The sequence below is a fragment of the Notothenia rossii genome (assembly GCF_949606895.1).
Source record: "Notothenia rossii genome assembly, chromosome: 2".
In the NCBI taxonomy this organism is placed as follows: domain Eukaryota; kingdom Metazoa; phylum Chordata; class Actinopteri; order Perciformes; family Nototheniidae; genus Notothenia; species Notothenia rossii.
Window position 1 is genome coordinate 39,335,649 of NC_136904.1, and position 22,360 is coordinate 39,358,008.

At 40.8% G+C, this 22,360-nt stretch overlaps 1 protein-coding gene across 4 annotated transcripts; it reads left to right on the plus strand.

Moving 5' to 3' along the window:
* On the plus strand, positions 1 to 22,314 carry LOC307030805 (uncharacterized protein). Of its 4 annotated transcripts, XM_079667465.1 has the most exons (7): positions 1 to 94; positions 18,857 to 19,034; positions 19,434 to 19,574; positions 19,826 to 20,344; positions 20,511 to 20,652; positions 21,207 to 21,315; positions 21,812 to 22,314. In XM_079667465.1, the coding sequence occupies exons 1-4, from the start codon at positions 84 to 86 to the stop codon at positions 20,024 to 20,026; spliced, it is 531 nt and encodes a 176-aa protein (XP_079523591.1). In that variant the 5' UTR covers positions 1 to 83; the 3' UTR covers positions 20,027 to 20,344; positions 20,511 to 20,652; positions 21,207 to 21,315; positions 21,812 to 22,314. The 4 variants fall into 4 exon arrangements, with proteins under 4 accessions (XP_079523591.1, XP_079523590.1, XP_079523592.1 ...); XM_079667464.1 differs by lacking the exon at positions 21,812 to 22,314 and having other exon boundaries at positions 21,207 to 21,805; XM_079667466.1 differs by lacking the exons at positions 20,511 to 20,652; positions 21,207 to 21,315.
* The last annotated feature ends 46 nt before the right edge of the window (positions 22,315 to 22,360 follow it).

A 22,360-nucleotide genomic window follows, 5' to 3' on the forward strand; every position in this document is an offset into this window, starting at 1 on the left:
ATCTAGGGGTTATGGCACCAAGACAATTTGGCTTCAAAGCAATGGAAGTGGACCTGTATAGAAACCATGGAGCTGATTAGGGAATGTGGAGCATGTGAGTGGAGAGGAGGAGGAGGTGAGTTAATCTACTAACAAGAAAGCAGAAACATGGGAGTGGCAATGTCTGAAGTGACAGAAGAACACAAACAAGCAAACTAAATAAGAATGATACGTTTAAAAAGGAACACTCAAAACCATGAAACCCTGATACTTGCAGTACTAACCATTTAAGGACATGCAGGTTTAGTCATTAACTGTTCAAAGCAAATTCTTAGAAATCTATTTATTTTTTCCAGCCCTGTATAATAAAAAGCTTTCTCTACAATGTTTTTTTAGCAGTCACTCCAGCCAAATGATTTAGCTGGCAGAGATACCCTTGGGCATAACTCACATCCAGCTATTCTGATGGAGGGGTCACACCAATTCATTATGGCCAGGTGGAGTGACACACACACACACACACACACACACACACACACACACACACACACACACACACACACACACACACACACACACACTCACTGGCGGCTCTTTAATGTCCAGCTTGCTCGCTAAGGAACCTGAATACCAAATGCTTAATCATTATTTTGTCTGACCAGTGAGTTGGCGTTGATGATGCTAACGTATATTTTACAGCAGCTGAATCTGGTTTTGTTTTGCCACAGTAACCCTTTGTGTGTGAGTGAGAGGATGAGTTGTGGAGAGACAGGATCACTTGCTAGTCACCATTGTCCACCATTTCTTTCACCATTGTCCACCAATATCTTTAACACTTGAGTGATTTAAGATATTGGGAAAGTGCAGGAAATATCTGCTCCCATGGAACCGAGTTTACCAGAAATGTAACCATCTAGCTTGTGACCTACTGTTTAAATGTTATCTGGGAAAAGCCTGGCTTTGAAGTGTGGTCAGATTTTTTGCGAATACGCGTAATTGTTCTTTTTAAAGTTAGGTGAAAAATACATAGCACACATGTCTGTATGCTGAATATGAATCCAGAGGCAGCATAGCATGAACATTTCAAGCAGAGGGAAACCATGCAAATGGAAAAATAAATAAACGGCATCAATTAAAAGCACATTACTCCTCCTACACCACTTCAGTTGTTCCACATATTGAACAAATGTAGTGGTAATTGTAATCTCCCTTTGGCTTTATTGGGAAACACTAAAAGTACTAATCCAGAAGTACGGGTTACCAGAGTAAGGTTATGAGTTTGTTGCCAACATCTTTAAAGAAACAATAGTCGTTTGCAAGCAGAGAAAATTAATCTACATTCTGAAGATTCTCCCCTTTGTTATCTTTCCTTATTTTTAAAGAAGAAAGTTATTCAAATATGACTTTAACGGGATAAAAGAGGTAAGACCCATAGCTACAGCATGTTGATTTAACTGAATAACAGATACCAGAGAAATACATCTCAGATATCCTCACATCTTGGTTATAGCCCAAAGTGACTTCAACTTTTAATGTCCCCACGACATCAATGAAACAAAGCCCACTATTTAAAATGACACGATTAAAATGTACTTTGAGCAACAACTTCCCCTGTGCTGATAATAAAGGGGGTAAAGAGAGTGTACTTGCAAGATATAATAACAAAAACAGCTCAGCTGTGTAATTGGTCAGCAGCCAATTACACAGCAAATCAGAGGTAAACAAAACGCATGCAAGAGGAAATCAAGCAATTGATAGGTCAGTTGAAGCATGCACGATTAAACTACAATGTAAACTAAAACATTAAAGGCCATGTAATGCATCTAACACAGGTGTTTTTTAACATGTAGTTTAGATATCACCAGAATAAAAAAAATAAAAATGTTTAAAGTTTGGTCATAATTAAATGACATATACGTTAAAAACCGATGTTGGTTCCGAAGTTTGCAGAGTACGCCCCCGATCACTCCCGCACGAGCGGTGACGTCACACGTGGCAAATATTGCCATTTGATCAAATCAGTCCAAATGGCAAGCAACGCGACAACTTCAGACAGCGACAGCGATCATTCAAGCTCAGATTCGGTGGGTTATCTGGATTCAGTTACAGAAGTAGAGAGTGAACCAGCTAGCCTTTCACTTCAAGGCATCTTGCCTTATCAGTACGAGCCTCCTGCCCGGCAATCGAACAACGAGGCAGAAACTTGTGAAAGAGAAGCGGATTCCGCAGCCGGCGAGACTCGAGTCGGCAATACTGAATGGTAAATTATGTTTTATTTAATTTGACCTGCACTAAATGTCGATCTTAATTTGTCATCTGTTCCTCACACGTCCGACAGATATTGTTTTTTTTTTATGTTATGAACAATATTAAGGTGTACATGTCAATGCTGTGAAAGCATGCCCACTGCAGATGAATGTGTATGCTGCAGAGAGATCTGGCAGGTGATGGAACAAATAGACAGTTTGCAACCTACTGACCAGACAGAAGACACCGACGAGAAACCAAGGTGCATTATTAGCCACCCAGGCTTTAGAGAAGGCTGTCTCAGTGTTTGGACACTGAAAATAGCGGATCTTCAATACGAACAACAACACAGAGCAGTTGATGGCCCACTACACCAGTAAGTAAATATTGATTGACCCAACTGCCTATTGCAGCTTTGCTTTCATATAATACTTTTAGTCGCTACAGATATGGTACACTTTTAAAGATACCATTAAACTCTTTCAAGCAGTCAAAAACAGCTTGGCTTTTATGTTTTCTGTGTATGCAAGTTCAATGTATGCTTGGGAAAAGAAACAACTACACATGTGAGGAAATATATAAGAGGTCTATGATTCTGTCAAGCAGTCATGTACAACCTTATATTTATTTTTGTACAAGTAAAATAAAAATATCATGTTATAAGCCAATTTGTAACCATTGCTACATAATAGTACTACATAACATTTTATTTTTCTCCAAATATATTTATAATCTGTATATTTTATTTTCATTAGGAAGTATCGATATACAGCTTATCGACAGTTTGTACGTTGGTGCTGGGGTGTACTCGGCCCAAAAATCAGAGTCCCGCTGCCTGCATGTGCTGTAACCGAGATACGGAAGACTTACCCTGAACCGGGAGGCCGCTATCAGGGATTTCAATGGCCAAATCTGTAATTTGACATAAGTCATGCAGCTGAACTGGTTAAAATGGTTTTTCGCATGATGTAAATAATTTACAAAGTACGTCATTTACAATATTATATTTCCAAAGAAACATGTAAATATAACAATTTTCCAAATCACAAGTTTGTAAGATTGTATTAATTTATTGTTTGATAAATAAAAAAGGGTTATTTTGTTAATTTTTCACTTGTAACATTTGATCTTTATTGCAGTGTACATTAGTCTATTTTGGTATATGTGCGAGTCCACAAGTAATTAAAAGTGGTAAAAATAATAAAGATATTCAGACGTAATTCATTTTTGGCCTTACTTATTTCACTTCAACTTGTATATATTTCAGTCACTAGGCAAGTTCACTGTACTCTGGTGACATTTAGCTCAAGCTGGCATAACACCTGTAGTAACTTAATTCTGACCCGAGTTTTGTGCACAATCTTCCAGCACCCATGATCAATGTTTATAGCAATCAGGAAACATTCACAGCTCAAAAGTATTTTTAAATTCTTAGGGCTTTAATTCAGCTTCTCTACTAATGATAGTAATATCTTTAATGGTAATCTGATCAACCAGAAGAAAGTAGAAACTGGATGTTGGAACACTGTGCCTACTGGTTCAGTAGAAGTGCATTGCATGAAATGTAGGTCCCGACACCCCACCAACAAGCACAGACATAAACCGCAGAATGTAATGTATTCATATCAGTGATATGAGTGACTACACATCTACACAACTACACATCGCTTCACCATCATGAATTGTTAGATAAAAAAAGTTTAGCGAGGTCCGGTTACACATATGTTGGGCGAAAATAGCGGAAGGATACAAAACAAACAATCCAGACGACGCTGGTGTTTGCCACGTGTGACGTCACACAGCTGGGTTAATGGCTGGCAAGCTTTTTCTACCGGAGCGGAATAACACGGGAAAGTGGCACACATTTCATGTTATTTGGGGGGTATTTATGGAAAGAATCATTGATGTTGATATGTCAAATGAAACAGTGGAAAGTGATGAAGCGATTTATTAACACAGAATAACATTTATTTTGGACATTTCATGGACTTTAAACATTTTACATGATAAGAATATGGCTCCAGAGCTGTTGCAAGGGGCATCGAAGCATGTCTTTAAGGCTGTTCCAGTGCCATGTGGTTAGTCAAACTATTGGGAGGTGCTGGCCAGTGTCAGAGACAGATTTATACACCTTTGAACCCCATTGAGCTGATGTTAATTCACCAATTCAATTGGGAGCTCGCACAATGCATACAACTATTAGGAAAGTATCCGTATATTTCATATTTTATATCAGCAGTCTTAAAAAGTAATTATAGGCCTTCATTCAATTTAAAGTATTCGATTCACGTATATTAGGAGAATTCAGTTCCTCCATTTTCTACTTTGTAGTCGAAGTAATCTCTGCTTTGTCTTAATCTAACGTGGATGCTAACGTGTAAAATGCTAAAGGGATTTAGCGGGATTTATTTGTTTCTCCTTGCTTCCAGTCTTAGTGCTAAGCTAGGCTAACATGTCATGGCTGTTTAAAAACAACATTTAAAACAATCGTGAGTGTGGTATTGTCTTTCTTTTCTAACTTTCAGCAAGAAAGTGAATGAGTGAGTCCCAAAATGTCCAACTATTAATTAAAGTGAACATGTCTCTCCGTTGGCAGGACATTTCAATTGTTTGAGGGAAACATGCTCATAATACAAACTAAAACCTCCAGAGGGATACCAGTGAAACTATAAATAAGCCTGATCCCGGCTTTACACCAAATAGACACACATTCATTAACATCACTTTCAGTAAACTTGAGAAGTTGTTGCATCTTGCACTGGCACAAAAATGGCAACCATCTGTGAATGTCAGAAAAGTGAAATTGCTGAGACAATTGTTTCCAGATTAAGTGATATGGTGTCAGGAGCTCACACTCACAAAAATAAAGTGTTTAATTTTCAATTTTAGGAATCTGCTGAATGTCTCTCTTTGATTGAGCTCATCATTAGTGACAACGTTTACTTACACAACATTTTATTTCCCCAGTCATATCATTTTTGGATAAGACGCAGAATGAAAAGGAACTGCATTTCCTCCAAACCTATTAATAGTTCAAATGCCATCTCAGTGTACCCGTTGTCTTGTATCTCTTTTAAGGAGGTTTATTTTTCCCACCATAGAGTTTAGGGAAAAACATTTCAGATTGTTATAAAACCTGTCAGAAGCAAGGGTGTTGTTTTATGAGCGGATCCAAATCACAGGGTACATGAATGATGTTTCACCTAGTTTCCATTGCGTGATACACAATTTCTGCTGCATTCATTTGGTGCTGGAAAAATCCCCAAAAAAAAGTGCCAGTGCTCCTGGAGTTAGAACAAGACTTGGAGACAGATAAAACGTTTTTCAGACAACACATCTTCTTTGTAAGGTCCGTGTTGTTTGCACAGTCTCATGAACACACCCTAGCAGGACGTAGCCTGTACTGCCCAGCTAGGGAAATGGGACCATCCAAGAGGCAGATTGATGCACACTTGGACTTGGTGGAAGTTTATGCTATCCAGACAGCAAACAGCTACTTCTGTGTGGAGCAGATATCAATGCGCTGTGCCAGAGAGGACAATCTATCAGACAGACGGTTTGATCCGTCAAACACATCGGCTTCACAGGCCCTGCGAAGATAACCTCATCAAATTCACTTGCTGGTGCTTGACCTTTAACCACACAGAGAGTGAATGGTAACACTGGCAGGCAGATGTACACAGTCAGAGAGATATCGTTGTCATGTTAGAGCTCGTTAAACAAAAGGTCGGTTATCATAGTTCCTGAAAAGATCTATAGCTGTTGGGTATATATTTCTACCCAACGGGCGATGTACGAAAGACAGACACAAGTCTCATGTGTTTATAGGACTGATACAATCCTCTCAGAAGAAGACTTTGAAGAGCAGATAACAAACAGCAGAAAACTCAAACTCCTTTAGGATCTGGACAAATGGAAGGCATGGACAAATGTCAAGATGAATATGTGATATGTACGAAAAGGCCACAATCATTACACTTCCTAGGAGATAAGTTAAGTTAAACAGTGATACAAAACTATTTTCTGTACATCCTACTCTGAAGTCACTTTCAGCCCAACTGACCACATCCCCATGCAACCTATACACCCCACCACACACGCCCCTCCCACACAACTCCAGCTGTGTTTACTGTCTGCTACTGTGTTTGATTCCCAGGAACTAGGGACAGGAGACCCTGGGAGAAACAACACACACACACACACACACACACACACACACACACACACACACACACACACACACACACACACACACACACACACACACACACACACACACACACACACACACACACACACACACACACACACACACACACACACACACACACACACACACACACACGCACACACACACACACACACACACACACACACACACACACACACACACACACACACACACAGAGAGAGATCGGGACAGTTTGGTTAATAATGGTTAATGTTTCCCTGGAACTTAACAATGGATTATTTTGTAACATTTTGAAGAACAGCTTGTTCTCTCTGGGCATCATCCTAATGATAGAAACATTATCGAAAGCCAATATTTCCATTTAAAACAAATCTGTGAGTTAGTCTAAGTTTAAAATTCTGATTAAAAAAATATCTCTGCAAACGAAAATAGAGTGTGAAGGTCATCTGGTGGATGATACGTGTTCTTATGTTCTCCGTGTTAAACAGACATTTGTAAAGCTCCCCAGACTGTTATTGGTTTTCTACTCAGCATCAATTTCATAAACTGCTTGAGGAATAAAATAAATGATTGTGCCAAACAAAACAAAACACACTAGATTAGTCATTTATAATACCAGGATCCACAGGATATTCAGCAGGAAGATAAAATATAAATACACAAACAGAATAGGAAATAATTTATATTGGATATAATATTGCACGAGAGAACAAGCTGCTGCACTGAATATTACAAAATAAACACTTGTGCCTTCTTTTTTTTATCCTTATTCCAAGAAAATCTCATTAAATTACATTATACATATGTAAATTAGACAATTTACCATAATTTGCACATCACTAGCAAATGCTATTAGCCCATTTCAAAATATATTGCAATGATATAACAGAGGAAGTATTCAGTTGAGGAAATCAGAACTTCATTCAAGGAATTCAAACGCGACACAGAGAAACCCAATAGTGTTGGGTAAACTCCCGTATTACATCTGTTCAGGGGTGGACTGGCCATTGGGAATAGCGGGAGTTTCTCCGGTGGGCCGGTGCTGTGCGTGGGCCGGATGGCCAAAAAAAAAAAAAAAGATTAAACATTTAAAAAAAAAAAAAATGTATTTGCCTAAATCCTACCGGCCCACATTTGTAAGTGTTCCGGCCACTCCCTTTTTATTTTTTTTGCTTACCTAAATCCTACCGGCCCACATTTGTAAGTGTTCCAGCCACTCCCACTGGGCTGGGCTGGGCCGTTTTGATAGGCTACCTATGTTCTATCTATTAGATAGTTTCACTTTCACACATCAGGCCCGTAGCAGCAGTCACTGCGCAGTGAACGATCAGGAGTGAGTGACTGAGAGACCTAGCTGGCAGTTGCTCACATATGGATAAACAAGCTCCAAAGCGTAAAGGCGTTTTTGTATAGTTTGTGTATATACAATATTGTAGCGAGCCCTGGGTTCAGAGGGAGGGGCTTGTATAGGGGAGGGGGGGGGGGGGGGGGTTTGGCAGGGAAACGGGGTTCAGGGGGAGTGGCTTTACCCGTAGGATAGAAAAGGGGGAAGTGACGTCTGACTCAGAGGTCGCGCGGCTGTGGAGAAGAACGTGTTGCCCACATTCTGTTACTGAGTTTAGGCTAGTTAGCTAGCAGGTTTATTGTTTTGGTTGCAGTCACTTTTGCCTCCACTTGCTGTTCAAATAAATGTTGAAAGAAAAAGTAAATCTGTTTACAGTTCGGTTTCATATGGGTGTTGAGAGATGTATCCATAGATTTAGTCCCTAATGTTGCTCTCAAAGTGCACCAGATTGATGCATTTAACTTCAACATTTAAAAAAAAATCTTCCCGGGGGAGCATGCCCCCGAACCCCCCTAGAGGAGAGGTCCACCACCTGCCCACACCCCCTGTTAAATTGTCTCACCCACATTGAGGATGCTTCCTACGCCATGTTTTATTCCATGCGTCAAGTCAGGCAAATTGGGTCCAAATGTTATTGCATCAATGATCTGTTAACATTAAAATGAATAAATATATGCTGTAACTATTTTGCTCTTGGCAACTCAAGAGCTCAGGTAATGTGATTACTATATGAATAATGGTCCAAAATAACATTGGGCCTGTCTGTCAATTAATCCCCGGGCCACTTTTTCCTCCCAGTCCGCCCCTGCATCTGTTCACTGATAACACAGAGAGTTGCAAGCAGCTATTGTCTGAGATTGCATGATGGAGTGTTGTTAGATGTGCCAAGAGCAAGGACTGTCTTAGGTAAGACAGCTTTTATGTGCGCAGCGCCACTTGCTTGGAAAAGTCTACAGCTAAAATTGAAACTGAGCAATTTCATTCCTCTGAATGTTTTTAAAGCAAGTCTAAGTGAAATGCTCTTTGAAACTATGGGTATTTGTAAATGTTGATAAGTATGTAAATGTAGCTTGTAAATATGTTGTGACAATATCCTCTATTGTTTTATGTTGCTTTACTTTTCATGTGGAAACTAATTGCTGCAGGTCTCCCTTGAAAAAGAGATCTATGATCTCAATGTGACAATCTGGATAAATAAAGGTTTCAAATGAAATGAGAGTGTTGGAGGAATGACACATTTGAATAGGCCAAAAAGTAAAGGGTTTCCTCACGCATCTAATCAAAAACACATTCAACCGGAGGTGGTGGTGAGATGCTACCTCAGGTTCGGGTTTAGGGCTCACCCCTGCACTCTATTTTGGATTTAAAGTGACAATAGAAAAACATTTTTTCTTTCATCTATCATGAGGTGCTGATTACACAATGTAAAGGTTGTAAAATAATTAAACCAGTGTTAAGATAGATTTCTTATAATATTTGCTTCCTATATTCAATCCTGTCAGCTAGCTACTTGGGGAATGCTAATAACATTAGCTATCATCAAGTAGCAGAAACCAAAGTAAGGTTTACTGTAGAAAGTATAAAAGAGCACCTTAGATTGAAGAGGCAAGAAGGAGAAAAGGGAGAATTCTAAGAACATTTATGTATTTCTACCTAGCTAGATAAGTTAGTAACGCATTCTGTCTTTTAGCATAGCATTGATGTCAGGTTTCTAGCTGTTTGGGATTCTTAGGGTATGCTTTGGAGACTATACAGGGTGCTAGCGGTAACCATAAGAACAAGTACAACAATCTTTTTCAAATAAAAATCAATGGGCAGAAAGAATGTTACCAACATCTTTGCTGTGCAGTTTTATTTAGTGTCTTGTGTTGTTGGTAGCTCTAAGGAAAAGAGAAGGGGATCTGGCAGTCTTAGTACCACCAATTGGAAATTCTACATTTTTATTTGTACTTTATTTATCCCTGTGTGACATTATTCACACAACTGTCTGCCTAAAGGTCAGCTATAAAAGCTTGTTGCTGTTGGTGAGATTGAACTCAATATGAAAATGTAATGCTGATATATCGCTCCCCCGAGTCAATCCATTGATTGTGGCAATTCCATTAAAATTAATTTGATTTCGCCATGGGATTTCACCGTCTTTAATGGCAGTGTGACTGGACCTTAACAGCAAATCTACTACTTCTAGACTATGTTGCATGTTTAATAAAATGGGCTTCTGAAGTACTTTGATGGACTATCTGCTATGAACGGAGAGGCCTTTTGAGAATAATAACAGGATAAACAATCTAAAACAGCTGACAATAAAGGTTGAAACAGATGAAGGCACTTACTGTAAACAACAAGGCAGGACTTTAGGAAAAGAGAGAACAAAGAGAGCAGGTTAATTATTGAGGACTGAAAATAACAAACATTAACTATTAACTAATCACAGAGGTTTAGCGGATAAGGTAATCGCTGAGGTCACCACTTCGGGATTTCATCTTTGTGGTTGAGTGATTTAGAGGTGAAAGACTGTTCTATAAATCTGTATGTGTGTATGTGTGTGTACAATTACTAGAAAGTGTGTGTTTGTGCATATACAGAACATAAGGTCAACTGTAACATGGAATTATTTATCAGATATAAAAGTATAAAAGCTCAACATATAATCACAACCAACAAAGTGACGACGTAAAAGTATTTAAATGAACATAAAACAAGTTATGCCCATTATTGTTTGACTTACAGTACAGTAGATGTGTTTGTAAGATAGTGCTCAGCAGAACACAGAAACCCTATCACTGCCAGGATTGCATTATAAAGGACGTCTGCACAAAGACACCATGTGTCACCTTGGACAATTTGAGAGGTATGCTTCCTTACTCAGCCGTACACACACACACACACACACACACACACACACACACACACACACACACACACACACACACACACACACACACACACACACACACACACACACACACACACACACACACACACACACACACACACACACACACACACACACACACACACACACACACACACACACACACACACACACACACACACACACACACACACACACACACACACACACACACACACACACACACACACACACACGCACAAGAGGTCATAGCAGACGCCACCGCTGCATTAGTTTGTCTGTGACCAAGGCGGTCATTATTAGAATAGTTGCTGTTGATGCAGACCTTCATTTAAACCTGGCTAATGGCTCGCTGTCGCCTGCACACACCCACACATGCACACACACTGATAATTATACATTCCAGGGACACATTGTCTCAGTATGGTGGCTCTCCATGCCAGTCTGTCTCCGTGCATCCATCTCTTCTCATTACATCTCCTGTTTACATTTCCACAAAGTCGTTACCTCTATCATCTGGGAACACCCTTTGGAGGCTGGTGGTGATCATGACTATGAATTTATTTAAGCCCACCCTACTCTTGCTTCAGAAATCATTGACCAGAGTATTCTTTTAACACAACAGTAGATTGTCCGTGTGAAGAGGTGTCGTCACTTCCTGGAAATATTCTATTGTGTTGGAAGTAAATGCTATCACAATGGAAAATTCACCATTATTTTGAATGAACAGCAAGTCATGCCTACCAGCTGTGAAAATGCTGTCCAGTATGAGACATCTAATTTTAGGAAACATTCACAGGTAGGACCAAACGCTGGCCTACACTTGCTCAATGAAAATATGTTTATCTTAAAAAAATAGACACCTTTTTTTTATGCTAAAAATCATACTTACTCCTTTCTAAGATTGTTTTTTTCCACACGGACCACTATTGCGGTAAGCATGTTGTAACTTCCGGTTGTTGTTGTTGTTGTTGTTGTTGTTGTTGTTGTTGTCACCTCCGGGTATCCTGTGTTCCTGGGCCCTTTCTCATTTCATCAAATCCCCCTCCTCGACTCCTCGACTCCTCGGTCCTCCGGTAGTGACCCGGAAATGAATTTCAGCGCGCCATGTTGAAGGACATCTAATTTCTCTAAATGCACTTCGAGGACCGAGCGTCGAGGAGGCTCTCTGGAGGAGCTATAACAGAGGATACACTGATGGGTCCTCCACGGTCCTCCACGGCTCCTTCGTAGATGCGTTTCAAAGAGTCGTGACACCCGGCCGGAATTATCTCAGCCAATGACAGCTCTGCATGCATCCCCTGGATATTATTTTATTAACTGCTTTCATCGCGACGCGATGTTTCCAGAGAGAACAGCTGTGAGGTCCGTGCAGAAAGCTGAGAAGTGTGTATAATATATATCACTCAGTATAACAGACCTACTCTCTGTATTTGCTTTAGTTTAGTACAGTAGATATCTACAAACAAAGAGTCGATATTTTTCTAAAACCATTTAGTGCTTCACATAAAATACACAACGGGTGTAGCCTGATTATATGCTTTAGGAGCTGTATAGGTGCGTGTGTAGGTGTGTGTGTGGTACAGTGTGTAGGTGTGTGTTGTACAGTAAGTAGATGCGGCGGACAGACAGGTCTCAGTTGGTTTGGTGTCCTAGCTTACTTTTGATACTTGTAAATAAAACTTTTGGCCCGTAATTTCAATTCCCCATTGTAGCGACCAGAGAGGGGAGTCTCTGGTAGTGTTACGTTATTATGAGAGTGCTCGGTTTGATTCTGAAATTGTATATATATGTATATAAATATATACATATATATATATGTGTGTGTGTGTCCGCATCTGTAGCCTGTTATTGTCTCATTATACCGCACTGTGAATGAATTAAAAGTAAATATATAAGTCGTCATGAACACATCTGTCCATCAGACAGAGGGCTGCTGTGCCTCCTGTCATCATTAATGGACGTCTCTTTAAAATGACCGCTCAGAGGAGAGGAGTTCTCAATCCTCTAACCGCCTGCTGCTTCCCCTCCTCTCTCCTCGGTTCCCCTCCTCGGCTCCTCCGCTCGCATCTCCTGTGGGCGGGACTAAGTTGGAGTTGGAGAAATGAGAAAGGGCCCTGTTCTGCTGCTGATAGCTTATTATCTTAACTTAATCGATCGTTTTAAAACTCTTGATCACGGCAACTGCCTGACGTTTTAATCACACGTTACTACAGCTTAAGCACTCACAACTCTCCTTTTCTTAGCGCCTGTAACTCCACAGTTGCCTACACTCTTTTCGGGTTTGCTAACGGTAGCTACTTTAGCTTGATAGCTAGCCATGGCTCTTTCCCAACCCTCGGGTGCTATTTCCTGCTCTACCTGTCTCATGTTTGGTTATTCCCCTACCTCTTTTACTGGTACCGATACATGTATTAGATGTAGTATAGTTGTTGGGTTGGAGGCGGGACTCACTTGCCAACCCTCCCGATTTTCGCGGGAGACTCCCGATTTCATTGCCCTCTCCCGGTTTCCTCCCGGGGTTATATTTCTCCCGCATTTCTCCCGATTTCTGACAAAATCATATTTACTCACGACTGTTTCCACTCGGACTTTAATACAGCAACACCATTGTTTGGTTTCCATGGTAGCGCGTCTCTTTAGTAGCGCGCGCAACTGAAAGTCTGAGAGGGTGAGGCAGATAGTCACAGAAAACTGAACAAGAATCGACAACTCAACCCTCTGCTCACTCCTTTCTAGCCCACACATATGCTCCATCAAGGATGGTGCTACAGACCGCAAGGCATTGCACTTACAACTACAATAAGCATGCTAATGTTATGTTATGTTATGGCATATCTTGCCTCAAAACGATGCAGAGAAACTAGTCCATACATTTTTTACTTCAAGGCTGGATTGTTGTAACTCTTTATTATCAGGGTGTACCAAGAAGTCAGTTAAGTCGCTTCAGCTGATTCAAAATGCTGCAGCTCGTGTACTAACCAGAGTTAGGAAAAGGGACCACATTACTCCTGTTCTGGCTGCCTTACACTGGCTCCCTATAGAACACAGGATATAATTTATAATTATTCTTCTCGCCTACAAAGCCCTTAATGGGCAGGTGCCATTTTACCTTAAATAACTCATTATACCCGACTGTCCTACTAGGGCATTGCGTTCCAAGAATGCAGGGTTGTTGGTTGTTCCTAGAGTCTCTAAAAGTACAAGCTCCACATTTGTGGAATCAGCTTCCAATCAGCGTTTTTAAGAGTGCGATTAAGACCTTCCTTTTTTATAAAGCTTATAGTCGGGGCTGATTAGATTCAGCCCCTAGTTTTGCTGATATAGGCTTAGTTTGTCGGGGGACATCTTACTTCTTCATTCTCTCTGTCTATACCTGTGTACTCTCATGTTCCGATTAACCCAGCTTCCCCTAAATTTCTTTCCTTTTGGTGTCTATACGCCGAGATCCGGAGTCATGGATAGTCCTGTTGCTGTGGTCCGGAGTCCTGGATTGCGAGTCCTGGATTGCGAGCCCTGGATCTTGAGTCGTGGCCGTGCCTGTTGCTGTGGTCCTGGATCATAAGTCCTGGATGGATATCCTCATGGATTCATCTTCCTATTATACACACATGCATTTCCAAACATTTGGACTACCTATGTCGTAAATGTATTGTCTTTTTAATTTGCACACGGCATCTATTGCACGTCTGTCCGTCCTGGGAGAGGGATCCCTCCTCTGTTGCTCTCCCTGAGGTTTATCCCATTTTCCCCTTTAAACTGTGGGGTTTTCTCTGGAAGTTTTCCTTGTGAGGGTCTAAGGACAGAGGGTGTCGTATTGTCATACTGATATTCTGTACAAACTGTGAAGTCCACTGAGACAAATGTAACATTTGTGATATTGGGCTATATAAATAAACATTGATTGATTGATTGATTGATTGATTGATTGATTGATTGATAGATAGATAGGGTTTTTGTGTCTTTCAGTTAAAAGTAATCCTATTTTTATTTATATTCTTTATTTGCTTATATTATCCATAAATTACGTGTAGAAAATCAGAATATGTATAAAACATCCACTAAAGGAAACCTTTAAACCTTTTTGATAATTAAAGATCAACCTATCAGCACCTCAACAGTTTACTGCATACACATGTTACTTTGTCTATTCATACACAAATGTTAATAACACACGCTTTTTTTCTCTGTTAATTAAGCCCTGTCACTACTTCTTGCTGACTAACAGCCAGTAGCAGTGACACAGAAGGGCTGTGCAGACAGATAAACTGTTGTTTAGGAAGACATTCTTCCAGCAAGCAATCCCCTTTTAAACCACAATTTGTTGTTTGTACATTTCTGTATGCAGATTCCACAAATGAGATGCTAATTTGTCCTGCTGCCGGTCTTTTTACCAAGCAAAGATAACGCGTCCTAACTCGTTGGAGTGCTAATTACTGAGCAGCAAGCGAGTGGTGTTTATTTTCTCATTTTGCTTCTGCTACCAAAAGAAAGTTTCCTAAAATGTCAAATTATTTATTTTCAGCCAGTCCAATCCAATCCAATTGTAGTTTCCCTCTGAAGCTTAAGTAGCTAACTGTAGAAGAAAGAACCAACATAAATGTCCACAATTTGTGTTACTGACATCTTCTCTTTATAATTTCAGTCAAACATAAACTAGTCATCAGGCAGCATAAAGGCTGCTGTTTCTGTCAGTCATTAATGGACCAATTTATTTTCAAACTTCTCTGAAGATTGAGAAATTACATTAATCACACACATGATTCCATACTGGGCACGCACACATCCACACACACACACACACACACACACACACACACACACACACACACACACACACACACACACACACACACACACACACACACACACACACACACACACACACACACACACAAACACACACACAAGTGCATACGTACTGTACTAGATACACATCAGTTGCCCGCCCTGCTTGTCCTTTTTCATGTCCGCTCCGAGATCATAACTCCACCCCTCCACTGCCCCCAGCACCCCCCCCCCCCCCCCCCCCACACACACTGCCTGCAGAGCTTCCACAAATGAGATAAGAGCACTAATGTGATTGGGAGAGAGAGAGAAAGAGAGAGAGAGATAGAGAGGAAGAGAGAGAGAGTTTCTAATTTAATAGAAACTCCATCAGGCTAATGGAACCGCGGACCGACTGCCCAGCCTCCTACAAAACACACACACGCACGCACGCACGCACGCACGCACGCACACACACACACACACACACACACACACACACACAGTCGTTTACTCTACACTGCATTGTACCTTGTGAGCGTGGGAAGCCATTAGTATTCACCACAATGCGCTGGGCCACAAAGTTAAATGAAAACGTAGAAAGAGAGGACATGGGAGGATAAACCAAATGAGTGAGATAGATGGACTGGCAGGGGATAAAAATGAAATGATTCTTTAAGATGGATGTTCAAAGAAAAACAAAAAGGCCCCTCAATTAGAGGAACCAAAGCACAAAGTGAGGTGGACAGACGACTGATGTGACGGTCGCCTGGTGTAGACACTTCACCAATTATGGCTTTGCCGGCTTGTAATACGATGTTGAAGCTTGGGGACAATGCGAATGAAGACCGAGAGGTGGAGTCAGGTTGGGGGGTGGAGAAGACAGATGTTTTTTCTCTCCCCAACTGAAATGAATGAGTGTGTACTTCTTCTCTAGCTATGTCGCACGCACAAACACTACTGATTCTCATTCACATACAGGCCTTTCAGTTGATTTATTTCCACTTAAACTCTGAAGTGCGGAAATTTGGACATGTGACAAAAAGCACACAGAGGAAGTGTCCTTGAGCTTATCGCTCTTGCTCTTCTATTTTTTTCTTCTAATTTAGTGGCAGTACTTTTTTTTAAGCCAGTAGTCCTTACTCAAGGGCGGCAGTAGCTCAGTCTGTATGGACTTGGCCTGGAGGGTCGCAGGTTCAAGTCCCCGATCTGGCCGAGTAAGGAGTGTGGACTGGTACCTGAAGCAGTGTCAGGTTGCCTTTTGGTCACTGCTGAGGTGCTCTTCAATGAAAAAGTGACAACTGCTTCTAATACTTAGATGGGTTAAATGCTGACGATCTGAAACATCTGAAGTACTCGGATATAGCTGCTAGGGGGCGCCAGCCAGGTTTTTTTTTTTTTTTTCTTAAAATAATAATAAGTTGCGACCCTTTTTCATTTTCATTTTTTGTTTGTTATGTGGATTTGTAGTATTTGTGTTACTGGCATAGGCGACACAGGCTGTCGCAGGGCGCCAGATCTGGGGGGCGCTGCGCTGGTAGCCCTGGGAGGGAAACTTTTTTTTGGACCGTTGGCGCTCATCCAAATGTTCGGCCTTGATGTAACAACATTCATAATTAAGTAAATGTAACACCCTTTTTACCCCGGTTACACGTTTAATTTGCCCTGTACGGTGGGCGCTGTAAGTGATGAAAGTGGGGGATGTTGGCTTATCAGGGGCCCGCAGCTCACAGCCAAAGTGCGAGCGTGGTAGAGAGCGCACCGGTACCGGCGCTGTTAGAATCTGGTGCTAGCTGCGCTAACGGATATAAGAAGAAGATGTTTCTACAACCAGGGTGGAGGAGAGCTCTCCTGTCAGACTGAGAGGCTCAGTGAGTTTAAGGACTCTCTGAGTATTTAGATAGTTAATTTTAGTCTAAGTTATCTCAGTGGGTCTCAAACGTTTTGACCACAAATTATGTAAACACATATTTCCAAGGCACTCCTTTATAATTATTAGGATAAATAAAAACAGGTTTGAAATCATTCCAATGTATACTATAGGACAGTTAACCAAAAATATTGTTTAAAGTTGGTGAGATACAAAAATATGCATAAATAAATAAATAAATGTTAACTTGGTAAAATAAGATATGAATGAACAACAAAAATAAAATAAGCTACATTTATTTGTTATTGGCGATGGTAGGTTATTGGTTATGTTCATATACTTATTTGATTATTAAAATGTAAACCGATCTTTTTCATATGGGCGTTTTAGAGTTGTGCCCCCTAGATCAGGTCTTTAGTAATTGTGTGCTCAAAGTGCACCAGATTGAAGCATTTTACTGTAAAATGTTCCAAAAAAAATCTTCCCGGGGGGGCATACTCCCGAACCCCCCTGATGTGACGTCCACCCCCCAATTCAAACATGTTCATACAATACTGAATACATTTGAAGCCATTTTAACGTCTATTACCTATGTCAATAAGTTTCTGTTTTTGTAGTGTATTTGTCTTTTGTAGAGATTTTTCATTTATTCTTTACATATAAAATATTGCCTAAAATCTCACCTAGGGCAGCAAATTGTCTAGAACCGGCCCTGGTACTAGGCCTCAAGAGCCTTTATTGTGCTGACACATAGAAACAAATTGGCGGGGCGCACTTCGCACGTGCCTTAGCACCACTGCTATGACTCCATCCTAGGGGAAACACTGCATCCTTTGTCTACTTACATCCATCTGTGTATTATTCGTGCAGTTTTTATCATATTACATTAATATCAATTCATTGATGATCAAATCTACGTAGTTTGTGATGATTGTAAGCAGTTTTATCTTTAGTCCTACTACGTGTTGTGTACTGGCGCTCGCTAGCTAACATTAGCTAGCAAGTCACTAAAATTGGTGCTCTATGGTGAGTAGGAAAATAATCAATGATTGGCGAATTGAAATGCATTTCATTCAAAGCTTTTCGGGTAGGGGTGCATTTTTTTTATTCTCTTTTTTAGATTTAGATAAAAAGTCTAAAGTTTTACATATCTGTGAATATCTCAGAAACGGTTTATTATAGAGAGATGTGTTTTTGTGTTTGTCCGTTTGTTTACATAGAAATGTTTGAATCTAACTTGTGTCAGTGCATCAATTTTCTTATATATTTATTTTTTTGAACTTCTGGAATGCACTTTTTCAGTTTGTAATGCCGTTGCATCAGTTCAAGTGACCTTTTTTTTTTTTTGGCGCCGAGAAGCGGAGCCATTTTCCTTTCGGCGCCCATGTTGACCGATTATGCCAGTCCCACAGATTCAAGGACTTGCGTTCAAGGTCTTGTGCCACTTTGCGGCAGGATAAATGTATTAAAGACATGACGTTTAGGACAAAACCAAAATAGAGCCCATTGTGTTTAAATTGTGAAGCAATTTGTGATCCTGGTCCTTGAAAGGTGCTGATAAAATATAATTCTTCTCCTCAGCCGAGCTGGACACCCCGAGGTTGCCATCAACTCTCTGAAAAACAAGCGAAGTGGCCAGCAGACTCCAGCAGCCAACATCAAGAAGCCCAGGAAGGGAGATGTACATTTCTGTCCAAACATCCCTAGTGGTGAAACAAGAGATGGGTTGGAGGTGGAAAGGGTGGCTCTACTGACTGAGGTATAATGTGAAATACATTGTATCTTACCTATCCATGATTACACTATGTTCACGGCATGGCCAGTATGCATAGGATCACAGCTTTTCACCCGTCATGTTTTTTGCACTATACTTCCTGTCCAGCTCAGCTCAAGCAGCCCAACAGTTCATTTTGCACAGCAATGGACACTTCAGCTGTTTTCTGGTTACTTTGCACAGTTCATTTTTCTTTATCTATTACACTCAGTTTGTATAATATTCTTACTCCCTAATCATATTTTCTAGCATCTAGCTTAGCGTTTCCCTTTCCATTATCTGTTTCTCAATTGTATTGTGTACCCTTGCTGAGAGTTTCTAACAAAATCTCGTTTTACAAGAATCTGTACTGTATAATGACAATGAAGTTTCATTCCATTTCAGGTAAAAAAGAAAAAAAAGGACGAGGCCGTGATTAAGGAGAAGATGCAGCGTACCTTCTTGCTTAGGAGACAGGAGATTCTCAAGGAGCCAAAGATTCCAGAGTTCCTAAACAAATGGCCAGCACTATTTCACGTCAGTGAGGTAAGTGTGAATCTGAAGTTTAGTAACTCATGTATTCAATGTCACACATCTGGTAAATGGTCTGCACTTAAATAGCGCTTTTGTGCACCCAACTGTGCAGTGTGCTAGCCTTGCTCAAGGACACTTTGACATGTGGACTGTCAGAGCAGGGATTCGAACCACTGACCTTCGGTCTATGAATGACCCCTCTACCAACTGAGCTACAGTTGCCCCTGTTTAAGTCTGTATCCTGTCTGTGTTGTCTTTTACAGATCAACTTGGAGTTTATGCGGCTGACGACTGTACCTCTGACCTCCAAATTCCTTGGAGAACTGGACCGCCTGACCGACGACCTGATCAGAGTTTTCCATACCAAAGGTGGAGCTGCAGGAAGAAAGATAAGAGCCATGATGGCAAAGACGGATAATTTAAGTATTTTTTGGTCTAACCTAATACACATATGGTTTGTTTGACTCAGCCATATGGGAAAGCTCCTTTTGTTAACGGTTTGGAAAAGGATAGGCACTTTCAAAACTAATGTGTAGTGAACGGGCTCAGACCTCTGTGAGTTTTAACTGAGTGGGGTGAAACCAGGTGAGTTCAGGATGGTCAAGGAGGGAAATGTCAGTGGCTTGGCTGGCCTCAGCACATGCGTCTCTGACACTGACCAGCATGGAATCATGTAATGTTTGTTTCAGAGTGAAGACATCAACGTGAGGCGTGATTGTGTGCTGAGCTGTCTGAGCATCTACCTCAATGAAGATCTTGACACACTGGTCAAAGAATATGTGGTGAGTATGTCATCCTTCTGTCCTTTGTGCCAGATGTAATTAATTTCCCTCCAGGTGTGCCTGATAACATGTGGCGTTCATGAGAATGGGATGGACATTAGGTCACATTGACCTTCAACACCAATAGTTCGTCATTGAGTCCAATGGGTTGTTTGTTTTGAGTAAGAAATTCCCTCAAGGCAATGGTGGTACTGCTGTTGTAGGAAGTAAATCCACATGGTCCGGAGGAGCTTGAGGTTAAGGGTCGGGTCCTGGAACCTAGGCGCCTTCAATATGCCAGTGACGACAATTCTGCCCCAAACAAGAAGGTGAGGACACAGAAACTTGATAGTTCTCATAAAGCAGCAGTTATGTAATTGACACCTGTTTTGGAAATGTTATTTAGTAAGAAAGGCCTTTCAGATTATAGAAGGGGGCATTTTCAAGGATTGATGGGTTAGGGGAGAGAAGGTCAGGATAGGGAAAGGTTAGTTCCTTTTATTTCCTAACAGGAAACATAATTAGGTTAGGAGAGAGGGAGGACAGCACAAGAGAGGTTTGGAGAGGGTTGGATAGGAGGGAGGAGTAAACCTTACCCTATGAGAGGAGATTAGGAGAGAGGAGTTGAGAAGAGATGGCGGAGGGTAGGAGTGAGGGAGCGGGGGGTGGACAGAAGAGGTTTGCCTCTTTCCTGCTGTCCTTTCTCCCCTACATTGTATCAAAGAACATTTTCTTATTTGGCTCTTTCAGATATTGATTACTGATGAGAATGTTTTCATTTACTTCACAGATCTCTGAATAAAATGGGTTCCTGTTCCTGTATTTTTTCTTTTTTTACATTTTTAGTTGGGATGTTTTGTTGACTCAATTTTTATTGTGGCAGGTCAAAGGCTTCATTGGATACAGTGCAGTCTCTTCTGTCTCCCCGGAAATCCTTACATCTTAAAGAAGCTTGGAACCTTACCCTCAGAGGAGGACTAACCTATGAACATGTAAGTTACTATCTTATGTTTCATGTGCACCATTAAAAATTCACTAAATTAAAGGATTAGGAGTATTACTTTTAAGCAATGAGACACAACATGCTGTTCTTTATGGCACGTACCCACAAACACGGTAAAAAATGGTATCGAGATTCTTTAACGCGACCCTCACTGTGATCAACAATGCTCAAACACCACTTTTTATCATATTTAAATAGTAGATGATCATTGAATGTAGAACTCCATTTATACATAATGTAATACATTTTTGACTTTTTGTTTTGTTTTCCAGGCTTTTAGGGAGTCAGTCAAAGATCTTGAGGTCATTGCGACCTTGAACTTGTGTCCATCTCATTTTCATGAACGCTATATCTACAGTGCCTTAAGGGAATTTCTTCAAATTAACACGCACTTGGCCTCAATGATAAGCTGCTTAGAATTTGGTGGTCAAAGGTCAAGGTTAGAGTGACACAGCTCATTGTTCTCTGTTCCCTCCATCTTTCAGGACATCGAATGCCGTGAGACCGAAGCAGACGTCGCAGGGACGACCATGGCAATCTACACCGTTCGAGCTGAGAGTGATGATCCTGATGGTCCTGGCGGACGCTTTGCAGATGTCGGTGTGGTCCTGGAAGGGGTCGAAGTTCTCCACAACCTACAGAGTATCAACCATGCATGCGTGATGCTTTATGGGTTGATCTATGCACTTAATCTAAGCTATCCAAAAAACTTGAAGAATACATTCGAAGTTTACCAGAAGATCCTGATGGACCTGGAATCGTCCAAGCTTACCCCCAAAGTACAAGCAGTGAAACTGAAATTGCTCAAGTGATTCACACATATCGAACACACTGAAAGCTAGAAACGGCAGGTGGTCAGTCAACACTTTGTTTAACCTTCCTAACTTGCCTCTGTTCTATTAAAGTTAGAAAACATTTTACATGTTCCATTTACAGCAGTAGATGACTTGGTTGAAGAGCTACACTACCTGCTGAGTACTGTGTCTGTGTGAAGAGAAGAGGTTTGCTTTAATGTTAATACATTTATTGAATCA